At 38.0% G+C, this 14,429-nt stretch overlaps 1 protein-coding gene across 3 annotated transcripts in view; it reads right to left on the bottom strand.

Annotated features, from left to right (window-relative positions):
- The window catches only part of LOC127412594 (myotubularin-related protein 13-like), a 179,271-nt gene that overhangs the window by 44,847 nt on the left and 119,995 nt on the right, over positions 1 to 14,429 (bottom strand). For all 3 annotated transcript variants that reach the window (XM_051649073.1, XM_051649081.1, XM_051649089.1), the window contains exons 18-19: positions 5,999 to 6,169; positions 3,495 to 3,766 (exon numbers count right to left, since the gene is read on the bottom strand). In XM_051649073.1, coding sequence (XP_051505033.1) covers positions 3,495 to 3,766; positions 5,999 to 6,169 — 443 coding nt within the window. The remainder of the gene's footprint in view (positions 1 to 3,494; positions 3,767 to 5,998; positions 6,170 to 14,429) is intronic.

Genomic DNA, 14,429 nt, shown 5'->3' with positions numbered 1-14,429 from the left:
TTGGCATGTTTTTTCCGAGAGTTCCGGTACCCTAGGATTGGCCACATTATGCCAACACAATTGCCATCTTCTATCAGATGTTTTTAAATCAGCTCCAAGGTGTTTACCTTCCCCTGTGGCGCGACCAGAAGCAAATAGCATCGACAGCGTAAGAGACCCTGGTTCAGATCCGCATTGAAACCAGGAAGTAATCATGTTCGCATAATCAGCGACGAGCCCGATTCGGAGGTTGCATTTTCCCCTGCTTCCCTGAAATGTTGCTTCTCTGAGGTTTTTATTTCAAGGCACTGACACTCAAAATTGCTGTTTGCATAATTACTTAATCCCCACATTTATAACTATATTTTGTAGAGACGTTTTACATCTTTTAAGACAAACTCTCCCCGCTTAAACATTTTTCAAGTGTGATTTTGGCCCATTCTTCCAGGTAGGTTTACAAGTTTGTAGAATAAGATTATTATTATTTTTTTTACATTTGTCAAATAACAAATTTCAAATAGTGCTACAGATTTTCAAATGATTGAGATCAGGGCTTAAACTGGAACACTGTATGAAAAGAGCACGCTGAATTTTTGTTTTTCCAGTTTAAAGACCAAACTTTGGTTTTAGAGCAGTTTGAGCAGTTTTAACTCTCTCTATTCCTCCGATTTCCTGTCTATCTCCACATTTCTGTACAATAATGGCATAAAGCCCATAAATAAAATGAAATAAAATATCCAGACACACGGCATGATACTGTACATACTATCACACTTATACCGTAGTTATGGTGTTTTTGTGGTCGGGCAGTTTTTAAATATGCACCACATGTTGCTTTGAAATATGGCTAAAAAGCTCTATTTTGGTCTCATTTAAACACAATATATAACAGTCATCACAACTGGGTTGCTATTAAACTGTCTGGCAAACTCCAGACCTGATCTTAAATTGTTTCTTTGGTACAATAGCTTTATTTGTGTATTTGTGTCTAAATATATTTGTATCTCCCTCGCATACAGGCCAATGTTCAGCAGAGCTCTTGATATGCTTGACTGGTGTACCTTTACTCCGTTCTTAAGTACTGTACTCCTTTCTCAACTCTGTGTCAACTGGCCTCTCTGTGGATTCTTCTCAACTGCATTGAGAATTTTAAGCTATGACCTTTATTAATCAGTGTCTGGGTGGTTTGATTTACAGTTGAAGTCAGACGTTCACATACACCTTAGCCAAATACATTTAAACTCAGTTTTTCACAATTTCTGACATTTAATCGTAGAAAACATTCCCATGTCTTAGGTCAATTAGAATCACTACTTTATTTTAAGAATGTGAAATGTCAGAATAGTAGTAGAGAGAATTATTTATTTCAGCCTTTATTTCTTTCATCACATTCCCAGTGGATCAGAAGTTTACATACACTTTTGTTAGTATTTGGTAGCATTGCCTTTAAATTGTTTAACTTTGGTCAAATCTTTTCCACAACCTTCTCACAATAATTTGCTGGAATTTTGGCCAGTTTCTCAAGACAGAACTGGTGTAATCGAGTCAGGTTTGTAGGCCTCCTTGCTTGCACTCGCTTTTTCAGTTCTGCAAACAAATTTTCTATCGGATTGAGGTCAGGGCTTTGTGATGGCCACTCCAATACCTTGACTTTGTTGTCCTCAAGCAATTTTGCCACAATTTTGGAGGTAGGCTTGGGGTCATTGCCCATTTGGAAGACCCATTTTCGACCGAGCTATAACTTCCTGGCTGATGTCTTGAGATGTTGCTTCAATATACCCACATAATTTTCCTTCCTCATGATGCCATCTATTTTGTGAAGTGCACCAGTCCCTCCTGCAGCAAAGCACCCCCACAACATGATACTGCCACCCCCATGCTTCATGGTTGGGATGGTGTTGGAGTGAGGAAAAAGCCTCACTCTTTTTCCTCCAAACATAACGATGGTCATTATGGCCAAACAGTTCAATTTTTGTTTCATTAGATCAGAGGACATTTCTCCAAAAAGTAAGATCTTTGTCCCCATGTGCACTTGCAAACTGTAGTCTGGCTTTTTTATGGCAGTTTTGGAGTAGTGGCTTCTTCCTTGCTGAGCAGCCTTTCAGGTTATGTCGATATAGGACTCGTTTTACTGTGGATATAGATACTTGTCTACCTGTTTCCTCCAGCATCTTCAAAAGGTCCTTTGCGGTCGTTCTGGGATTGATTTGCACTTTTCGCACCAAACTACATTCATCTCTAGGAGATAGAATGAGTCTCCTCCCTAAGCGGTATGATGGCTGCGTGGTCCCATGATGTATATACTTGCGTACTATTTTTTGTACAGATGAACATGGTACCTTCAGGCAATTGGAAATTGCTTCCAAGGATGAACCAGACTTGGAGGTCCACAATTTGTTTTTCTGAGGTCTTGGCTGATTTCTTTTGATTTTCCCATGATGTCAAGCAAAGAGGCACTGAGATTGAAGTTAGGCCTTAAATACATCCACAATTAGGCCTCTAATTGACTCCAATTAGCCTATCAGAAGCTAATTGGCTAATTGCCTAAAAGCTTGACATAATTTTCTGGAATGTACCAAGCTGCTTAAAGGCACAGTTAACTTAGTGTATGTAAACTTCTGACCCACTGGAATTGTGATACAGTCAATTAAAAGTGAAACAATCTGTCTGTAAACAATTGTTGGAAAAATTACTCGTGCCTAAAAGACTTGCCAAAACTATAGTTTGCTAATATGAAATCTGTGGAGTGGTTAAAAAAATGAGGTTTAATGACTTCAACCTAAGTGTATGTAAACTTCTGACTGCATGATAATAGAACCAACTGTGCCTATTCAAGCATCCAAACACTTTATTTCTTACTTCATTCATTGTCACAGCTGTCCTTCAGATATACAACCTGAATAATGATACATTAACTGTGGGGATTTTATGTGGAGAAAATGTGGAAGATATTTTAATGATTTGCAGGTAGAGGTCGATTGTAAGGCAAATGAGACCTTTTTATGGACACTCATTTGGACAAACAAGGACTGAATACTCCAAACAGCATATTTGACATTTTTTGGTTATATTTGACAGTTTTTAGTTAACTCTTTGTTTTAAAATATGTACCAATATAAAAGGTCACTTTTCAATAATTAATATAGAGTTTCAGAGATTAGAAATAGAAGCAGAGAACAGAACTATGTAGGATTTGTGATACAGTGCTATGAGATAGCTGCTTCAGGATCTGTATATTTCTATACAGCACTTCAGAAGTCAAATGTCCATAGCCACTTTTCCTTCATCAGGCCGAATGGTTCTGAGCACTCCGAGTAATGGTTCTAGTAGCATTTGCATAACCAATAGCTAACCATACTCAGGAAAGAAAACTGTGCTGGTGGAATGGCTTGTGATTCACGAATGGTCACTTGACCAGATTGGAACCAAAAGGCACGATTCAGCAAAAGTAACAATTCATCCTGAAGGTGGAAAAGCAGCTATAGATGGATGTAATGATAGATGCCCTCTCTTGCCTGTTAGTGAGGATGCTGTTGCTGCCGCTCTCCCAGTCAGCTGCAGGAGTGGAGCGTAGCAGCTTGTTTTTGCTGGTGTCCAGCGGAACGAGCAGGTAGACCATCAGGCTGGCGTAATGGATGGCCTGGCTGAACACTGTGCTCTCCTCGTTCTTCACTAGCTCCTGCTGTTTCTCTTTACTCAAACTGGGCCAAGCACGTAACTGCTCAGCTGCGAGGTCCATAGCGGTCCGATCTGACTCACTGGGTGCTGTGCGTAATGTACCCTGTTCCTAATAGACATGGGTCAGAGGGACCAGGGGATTGTTAAATTGCTGGAGAAGGTTCAGTGTCACTCATAAACACAACTGTAATGTTACTTAGTGATTTGTTACTCATCATAAAATAAGTAAGATGATGCTAAGTTAGATATGTAAGCAACAAGATACAAGAGGCCATGCTATTGTGAATATAGACAAAGGCTAAATGGCATTGTGTACAGCACAATGCCTGCAACACCTTTGACCTTGAGTATATTCACAATATTACTGCTTATTACATAGTTCTTTGGAATACTCTATTCTTATTGGTCAATCGCACCATCAAGCGGTCTGATATTTCTAAATAATGACTGCACATTTGAAATCTGTGTATTGCGAGTCATCTTTCCTACTTTGTATATCAGTCTACGATCTTTACTCTGCTTGCATTATCTTGGTCATATGAAAGACTACACTCTCTTAAAATGGAATATATCAATGATAAATTAATGCCAAATAAAGTCTTCATCAGGCAAATAAAAAAGGATACTGCATCTCAAGCACTTCCACAGTCATTCTGGGATGGCCTTTAAGAGACAACTTAAAGAGAACTAACAGTTCAATGAATATCCTTTAGTTTTAAGCATTGCCATCAACATCTCCTCAGTTTACTTAATACATGACTAGTATTACACTTACATAACTAATATTGGCATTATATCCATTAACTAACAACTAATGGAGTTTTGGATTCCTTGCCACAGTCGCCTTTGGCTTGCTCACTGGAGGCCTTAAGAAAAATAATTTTTAATGCATGATTTTCAATCACATTTTCATTTAAACTGCTCAATGATTACTTTACAACATTACAGCATAATTTTCTGTAAAGCTGCAATGAAATTATGTTTGTTCTGAAAAGCGCTATACAAATGAAAATTACCTGACAAGTAAGCTTATAAAATAATTTCATCTCAAATCAATATTTCATGTACATGTATTAATTTATTTGGCAAGTATTTTTGTAGTAAGTCATTTTCGCAATATAAACCCCTTGAACTCCTGGAATTCTGTTTCTGGAGACTCAACTTTCTCTTTCTTCTCACGTAATTACTTAATTTAAACTCGAATCAATATTTCATGTTAATTTAATTCTTTATTTGGTAAGCAGCTGTGTAATAAGCAGAATATTCTCCACTCCGCTTTGTGGTTATTTTGTTATAATGACCGGCTGACTGTAGATTATCCCTTACTTATTGCTTTTATAAAATGGTTACTGCATAATACACATATTATGCACAATGGTAATATGTAAAATGACTAAATTCAGACAGGAAACTCTGAAAGGTTCTAGCTGACAGGTTCTTTGAACTTGTCTGTTAGCCAATCTGCTCGCTCACATGTGATATATCAAGCCAGTTGGCTCACGTGGTGTAAGCTGATAGGTCCTTTGATGTGTAATTGGGTAGCCAATCAACTTGTGTACTCTCTCTTTGCCTAACATTTACATTTTCTCAGTTTGAAAGCAAGTCAGTTTTACTACAGCGCACTGCGAGAGTTTTCTCTGAAACCCTCCACCACCCCAGCTTCACTTGTCTAAATCTGCTACATGGGGATTTAATTAGACTTATTTTGCAGCAGCATATCATACATGCTTGATGCAGCATGTCTTGTGTTTTTCTAATTGTGCAGCAGCAGTAGAAGCATGTCCACATGCTAAACTCACTATGTCTGTGTATTTTCTAGCAATAGCAAGTCTATGTACTTGCTCTGCAGCAGCAGTAGCAGTGTAGCAGATCTAGTCCGCCAAGACCAAATCCTATCAAAATGTCATATCCACATTAACATGCTAAATCTTTCTGACAGTTGTCATGACTTAACCAGTGTATAGGCCTGTCTGGGTGATATACAAAGTAGCTAGGTGAAAAGGTTTTTCATTTCATAGCTGCAACTACTGTACAATGAGTACTTTAGCATGGCTGGAATACTATATTGACCAATACGTGTTCAGGACTAGAATTATCAGTTTTATAATTATAGCAACAGATTCTAAGATTCCATAAAACAATTGCACAGATTCATTGGTTCCATTTAACAAAATGGAAATGAACTGAAGTTTAGTACATTTGTATAAAACATTCACATTGATAAAACATTCAAAATGTCAGCTTAGACATGTTCAAAAAAGTGTTTATGGACATACTGTGTATTATAGTGACATGAAAACTTCAAAAAATGCAGAGAGATTTCTCTTCCTCAAATATTTACCTTGATCTTGGCAGTAATGGGTTGTTTGTCCTCAGGGGCAGTGAGGTACAGAGCTCTGATCTGGTTTTGCACCTCAGAGTAGAAGTTGGCTTCCCAGAACTGCTGACTGGTCCAGATGGGATGCTCTTGTACACAGGTGTAAGCGAACTGGTCCACCCCAGCGCCTAGTTTCTGCAAGCAAAAAGATGGATCAATGGGCATTACAAAGTAAACCTTAATCTGGCAGCCTGCTAATAACAGGTCAAATCAAGCCCAGCTCAGGTCCTCAGAGCTCATGAATCCAACTGGGCTGTATGGTCGCTTGTAAAGGAGTCCATTAAAAGGCAAGTTTAAAACAGGAAAATAACACACTCCTGCAAAAGGTTTAAGGAGCAATCACTCATTTTAGTAGTCATAATTTTCTCAACACATACAGTAGGCCTCACACTGAGAGCGAGAGAGAGAGAGAGAAAGGTAAGACTTTGTAAACACAGCCTTGATGTTATTCTATGCTCTCCCATGGGAACTAAATCACTTGCAGGCAGCTTACTGACTAATGATTTTGAAAGGACATCTGCCAAAGCTATGAGAGAAGGACTCAGCATTGTATTTGTATATACGGCTTCAGAACTTGGTGAATCGCACACCACGCATGATGTCTTTGTCACCCTCCATTTGTCTTGTTCCTCTCTTTACAGCTTACACCTCCATTTTGTTTCTTCTTCTCAAAACCTCAGAACATACATCATGATGGATTGTCTTTGCTACTTAGTTTTCCTTCCACTCATCAAACCACAATCACAAGTGAAATGACAGATGGAAAAAGGGAGGGAGGGAGGGGGAGAGAGAGAGAGAGAGAGAGAGAGAAATGATGAGGAATGGAAAGAGAAGCAAACAATGTAATGACCAAGAGCAGAGTCCAGCTGCATCCCAATTAGCATACTTCTACAATGCACTAAAACTCTGTACTTTGCTGGTGACTGAAAAGTACATACTTTTACTACCAAAGACCCCTTTGTTGCATACTGTTTGCATCTGAACAAAGGCCAAAGTTTAATTCAGTACACTACTTGGATGGACAGTGTGCAAACTCGGACACATCCTCTCTCTCAGGTTTACTGGAAGCAGAAAGTGAATGTTTTGGGATCAGAACAGCAGAGCACATTGGGAAGCCCCCTTTGGGTTTTCCGTAAATCCAAGCCCAATCCTGTTTGTCTAAACTGCAGCATCAGAGTCTATTTCACTCTGACATATATGCATTTTTCGTTAAGTTTGGTTCTCGATCACTGGGAAATGACCAGAACAGACATTAATGTGAAGTTTTGTTTAGATTAGGTTAATTTATCTTTCCCTACAAAGCTTGGAATGTCTAATATGTATTTCAACACCAGAAGACCCCATAACACTGTCTTATCCATATCAAGCTGTGCTTCAGAGACAAATCCAGTTCATCCATAATTTTTTTCTGGAGATAAACCATCCCAGGTTGAACCTTTGATAGACTGCAATATTCTGGCGCTGTCTAGACCCCATTTCCTAAAGACTGACATAAAGATGGAGCGGAGTGAAAAAGTGGCAATTATAAGTAATGCGGAAAGAGAAACAGTGCAGTTGTTATTGTAGGAAGAGGACCAGGAAAGCACTGCCAGAGCTGTGCTGTGTCTTCAGCATGCTTTGTGTGCCGTTTGAATGGCAGTAGATGGGGGCGGATACGTGTGTCTGTGTGCAAATTCGCCGGTTCTTCAACAACAGATGTGAGGGGGTCGGTTTGACCTCTTCAAACTGTACAGTTTTGAAGATAGATGGAGGAGAAAATGTGAGACCATATGTCAAGGCCGAGAAAAATTTATTTGAGGAATTTATTTGATAAGACTTTGTGACAGTGTTTAATCGCTGGTAGGAGATGTGAAGTGAAAACTGACACCCTTGAACAGGTATAAAAGACATGTGTGGATTAACTCTGTTCTAAGTGCTGGAGGGACTCACTGACTGCATGTAAATGCGCATATTTTCAGGCATTTTTTGTCAACATTACCATAACAGCAAAGCGACCAAACCAACGGACTTGCACTGTGTCGACATCGGACGGTGTTATGAGATAGATCGCAAATGAAATTTCAAACAAAATGAGACCAATAATTTAATAAAAACTGATAAAAAAAAAAAATCCCATTGAGGTGTTTACATTAAGGCAATTCAGACTGAGCCATCAGTCAGAATACTAATGGATTATTATGTTGCATGTTAACGTAGCTATTGTGGTTCATTCCTGCTGGAGCATCCAGGTCATACTATCTAAAGGTGCGTTCACACTGGCATCAATTAAATCACTTTTGCCAAGTCACTGTAGTGTTGGTTGCTTGTAGTCGTTCTCACTGTCTGGACTCTCATTGGTAGGCGACTCCTTGTATCACTGCACCTTTGCATAAAGTTGTCAACAGCCTTTGTCACCCTTTAACCTCCTGAGACCCCCGTGTGACTGCTGTGTGCATTTTCAATTTCACTCTTTGATTTGTAACTAGTAGCAACTTATAAACAAGCAAAAAAAAAAAAAAAATATATATATATATATATATATATATATATATATATATATATATATATATATATATATATATTTTTTTTTTTTTTTTTTTTCTAGAGCAAAGAGTTTTAAATAATTACCAAGCTACAGAAAGTCAGATTTTTTTCATCAAATTGTTCATTATGTTTCCAAAAGTGTTGGTCAGGTTTGCTAAGTTTTTAAGTTTTTAAAATCAAATTTAAGACTTTTTAAGACCTTTTTCAAGACCTGAACAAATAGCATTAATACCGTATCCCCATACTAAAACAAACCAACACAATCTCAAAATAAATTATGTTTCAAAGACTCTTACTTAAACAGGCAGGGGCACACATTCAGCATGGCCTTAACATTGCTTATCAGTAAAAAGGGTAGGATATATGCAAGTTTAAAATACTTAAGACATGTTTTCCACATATATTTCAAATTAAAATTGGTTTATGTACCATTATATAAATAAATACAAATTAGAGATCAACCGATATTGGATTGTGCTGATTCGATAATGTGTTGAAAGAAAGCCAGTTAATCTGCCAATAGTTTTTAAAATTGGCAGCCTATATTACACATTCTTAGTCTTTCCTTCCTGCGATGGGGACAGAGGCTACAAGAGTCCAAATTTAATTAAATTCCAGATGCGCTTTATTAATAGCATTGAACTTTTAACTTAAAGGCAATATAATTTTGAAATACACTGGGGACTGTTATTTTGAAATGTTTGCACTGCACTGCTTCCAGCTGCTCATTCAAACAAATAAGGGTTATAAAATGTGCAACATATTACAATATAAACAATTAAAAGTAAACTGTCATATTTCATCAACATTTTATCATCATCATCAACAGTTGATCATTTGTGATCACTTGTCATAAATTTCCGATATTGCTTAATGATTGTGAACTGCTCTGCAACAGATGGAAACACTCACAAGCCCCTGTGCACTTCAAGAAAATACAACAGTGCCATGTTTTTTTTCACCCATTGATTCTTAATGTGAAAATGCACAGTAAATATACAGGAATACATTAACTAATGTTAATGAATAGAATTGTATGGCACAATGATAACAAAATTAAACATAACAAAATGTATCTTAAAATGAAGCTAAATGACCCACAGATTTGTTAGAGTTGAAAGTTATTCAAAATAACTAACATGTTTTTTTTCTTTTGAGGAAATGCAGTGTCAGTTTCTACATATGTGGACATCATGTTTATTAGGGCGCTGACATTAAAAAAATTAACAGATTTGAAAGGAAATTCATATCAAACAAAACTACAGACACTACTCTTTACAACCAAACAGGTTTCGGTGAAAGAAACGTATATTTCTTATATTTATATTTCTTACTAGAGGCACTTTTGTTGGCGATACGTCAGTAGGAGCGCTCCAAGGAAATCGATGGCATGCTGTTGTGTCACGTGACACTATGCGGCAGAAGTTAACCCTTTAAATGACAGTCTAGAGTCTTGTGAACAGTATTCAGTCGATTTTTATTCATTTAAATTATGCGTTGTGTACAGCGATGCCAATATACGGTACAACTCCCACGCATGTGGACGCGGGGTTGCACAAGGATAAGATGCCTCTTTAAGATGCCTGTTTAAGTTGGTCAAGCTGTTTTCTGGAATGTGATAGCTGGTTTGTTGGTGGTCTACCAGCTCCAGCTTGACCAAAATGGTCTACCAGGTCAACCTTGGCTTCACTGCTGGTAGTCCAGCTCATCAAGCATCTAATCAGCTTGGAACAGCTAAAAACCATGTAAAACCAGCTACAATCATAAGCTGGTTTTAGCAGGATTATCCAGCAGTAATAAAAAACAACTGCTTCAGTCATGTCAGAGGACACAAGACAGATCTATCCCCCTTTGATCCATGACCAGCATAGGGTAACAATAATTTACCAACATTTTGGAATTAATCCCTTCTTACTAGACATACCTTTTGCAGAGCCAAGAGAGGAAAATAGTATAATTTTGAGTGAATCAATCTATCAACATCCTGCCATGACGTTGGAAAAAAAGATAAATGCATTGTTTCGTAAAGTATTTGTGTCTACGTGAGCTAAAAGACATCTTGAATAAAACACTGCATTTACAATTATGATTTATGTCAAACAAAAAGAGCAACAAAGAACATGGGGCAAAATGTTAAATGGTGGAACAAACAGAGCTGTCTGGACCATCGGTATGCAGGACATGATGTAATCATGACCAACAAAGCAAAGTAAACAGGAGAAGGTCAAGCTGTGGCCAGTTAGAGCCCTAGTGGGGATTATATTAGCTTGTAGTTAGACAAGAAATTAATGTAACAGCTTGACAACAGCTAACCCTCCAAATTCTTTTCTGCACAAACTGTGGCTGAAAGAATGCAAACACTTGGGCGATGTGCGTGCTGCTGCTGTGAGTGCCAGAAATGTTTAGATCCGGAGGAAAAAGAAATTTCTGCTAATTTCAAACTACTAGGTGTACACAAACAATATTTATTCATAAGCTAGTCATAGTGATGGGGATAATTTTTACGTTTTTATGGTTCTTTATGACTGTTGCTTGTCAGACTGTCCAATATGACCCCAGTGAGATCTTGGGTAAAAGCAATGGCACATTGTGCGACATTATGTCAGGCTGGATGATATACATCATAATGCCGACTTTGGTCCCAATCATCCCGATTGACAATGATGAATTGGTGTTTTATCTCATCTATCCATGGTAGGAGCAGTCACTACCAGAACTTTGTCTGACATTAAGATTCATCGCAAAGGCAATTACTTGGCCAGTGGTGAACATGTCAAACAAAGTGATTAAAGACTGCCGAATTTGCCCTAAGGCAAGAGAAATCTTTTATTCCCAAAATTTGTCTCAGATGCCAAAATGTGTCCTAAATCGTAAAGTGTAAAAACAGCGTTATTCAAATAAGTAAAAGATATTACTATTTATTCAATTTAATCACTGATATAACTGAAAATATCTACATTCCCTACAACAGTCATGTAGGCCTGTAGACTTACGCAGTGCGAAACAACAAAACTAGATCGCTTCCATTATCAATGAAACTTACCACACTGTGAGTGCCGCAACATCTAAAAAGAGGCCATCGCAAACTATGCATGCCAACTACAGGGGAAGTTGCAAATTTTGCATACAAACTATGTCAGGGAGACAAACCACAGCCAGAAATATAACCTTGAATTTAAAAAACACCTGAGCCAAGCATAGTGCCATAGCTTACAATTTGGAAGAGAGAGAACCTTAGCTGTCGCACAGTGAGGAAACGTAAAACAAAAGTAGCTTACAGTTATATCAAATTAAAGGTAATAATGTAACACAATAGTAACTTTTATTAGTACTAACACAAACACTGGAATACACAGCAAGGAAGAAAACGGATGACTTCTCAAACAAGTACTCAACACATGAATGAGCAGAGAAGGGGAACACATGCCCATTAACCACTCCCAGCGTATCAACATTTCCAGACAGACTACACAGGTACAGGACATTCTACACTCAGATGTAGAAGCAAACTACAGGTGTGCATCACTGCTGCTAAGCAAAACAACAGTTTTGGACTTCCACTAAATGAGATGATCCACAACCTTCCCACACATATCAGCAGACATAACTTCACAGTGTAAAAACAATGACTTTAGACAATTTTGTACAAGAGTGGAGTAATGTTTTGAGATTGAATATTGACTCAAATACAAACAGATCTCAGACCGACACGCTCACCCAGCGAGAGTGAATAGAGCATATTGAGTATGTTCCCATGTCCAGTGGCATGCAGACCTTGACAGAACAGCATGGTCCTCTGGAAAAGACGACAATGTGCTGGAGGAGTGCCAGACAGACCCAGCTAACACTTGTGAATGTATTCGTACAGTCTCACAAGTACAAGAACACACACAGAGAAAATGAGAGATGTTTATATGGGCCATCATATCATAATGGCTCAGGGTGCGACAATCATTATAGTATCCTATAAACCTACAAGTTTGAAGGTGGCATAAACTAAACATATTAGAATATACTATATGCTATATACATACACTCACTGAGCACTTTATTAGGAACACTATGGTTTTAATAAAGTGCACGTGGTCTTCTGCGGTTGTAGCCCATTCGTCTAAAGGTTCGACGTGTTGTGCATTCTGAGATGCTATTCTGCTCACTACAATTGTACAGTGTGGTTATCTGAGTTATCGTAGCCTTTCTGTCAGCTCGAACCATTCTGGCCATTCTCCGTTGACCTCTCTCAACAACAAGGCGTTTCCGTCTGCAGAACTGCTGCTCACTGGATGTTTTTTTGTTTTTGGCACCATTCTGAATAAACTCTAGAGATAGCTGTGTGTGAAAATCCCAGGAGATCAGAGTTACAAAAATACTCAAACCAGCCTGTCTGGCACCAACAATCATGCCACGGTCGAAATCACTGAGATAAAAAAATTTCTCCATTCTGATGGTTGATGTGAACATTAACCGAAGCTCCTGACCCGTATCTGAATGATTATGCATTGCACTGATGCCACACTATTGGCTGATTAGATAATTGCATGAATAAGTAGGTGTAGAGGTGTTCCTAATAAAGTGCTCATTGAGTGTATAATGGAATAAGTATTGATCAGAGCCGATTTGTCAGCCATGCTACATCAGGTAATGCTGTTAAAAGTGACAAACTCTAAAAGCTATCACTTCAATGTAAATATAAATTTTTGTCCTCACCATCTGCAACTGCGACAAGCGACAGCATATACAGCAGAACAGTGCCCACCCACTTTTTCAGAAGTCTTGGTTCCAGAATAATTTTTCCCATTCATTTATTTCTATAGGGATTAAATAAAATAATTCATAAGAGAGTTCTAAGTCATATACCAAACCAATTAGCTCAAAGGTAAATCACAACAATACAAACTTTGATTTAAAGCAAGTTTTCAAGTATTTGAAAACAGACAAAAAAACACAAAGGTACAAGAGTGTGTACATGACGTCTGTAATTAGGGAATGAACTAGAATCCCATGACGCATTAAGAATGACATAAATCAAATTAAAATCGATGGATGAATATGACACTGTTGATATAAAATGGTCCATTACAAGTATTAAATCACTATACTTGCCGCAATTCTTTGATTGGTGGATTTTCCTTCTCAGGATAATGAGTAGTGTAATTCTAAACCAGGAATCCACTGTTAATGTGAACTGATGACTTCAACAGAATCATACTGTTTCCTATCGATTAACAACCTCAGAGTTCGTGGTAGGTCTGTATTTAAAGGTTTTTAAGGGTTTCTTACTTCAGAAACTATTTATATTTTCACTGTCGTTTACATTTCATTTATGCATTTATGCATTAGCCTAACCGCCAACACCGCAATCTTATTAGCCCACACTGAAATCTCAAATCCTTCTCCACACAGCTGTATTAAACATCAGTTATATTCTGACTGGATGTGATTGTGAAGCATTTTGCAACTTGTTCTAGAGCTGTCAAAGTTTACGTGTTAATTTTTTTTAATTAGTCGAATGTATTATCAAGTTAATTTTTCTTTTCGTTAATAAAGTATAAACCAGCATAAACACTGGTCGGATTAGGGTGAAACATTTGCAATGTGTCCACCAGGAGTCATTACACTGACGCACACACCACAGGCACACACAACAGCTGTATGTCAGTGATCAAATGAAGGGGAAACGACCTCTTAAAGCTATTTGTTGTACAAAACAAGCCCAGATGGGCATTGATGCCCTGACACGAATCGTGACTGCGGCTGCACGATTGCTGTAGCAAAGTGGATAGCCACAGTCTTCCGATGAATCGCGATTAAAAATTTTACTTGACTGACAGCACTAATATTTTTGTTTTCATAGACAGACAAATTCAAGGAC

This window comes from Myxocyprinus asiaticus, chromosome 2 (assembly GCF_019703515.2).
Source record: "Myxocyprinus asiaticus isolate MX2 ecotype Aquarium Trade chromosome 2, UBuf_Myxa_2, whole genome shotgun sequence".
Lineage (NCBI taxonomy): Eukaryota > Metazoa > Chordata > Actinopteri > Cypriniformes > Catostomidae > Myxocyprinus > Myxocyprinus asiaticus.
The sequence above is the reverse complement of the archived record's forward strand: the minus strand, read 5'-3'. Positions and strand labels throughout refer to the sequence as shown.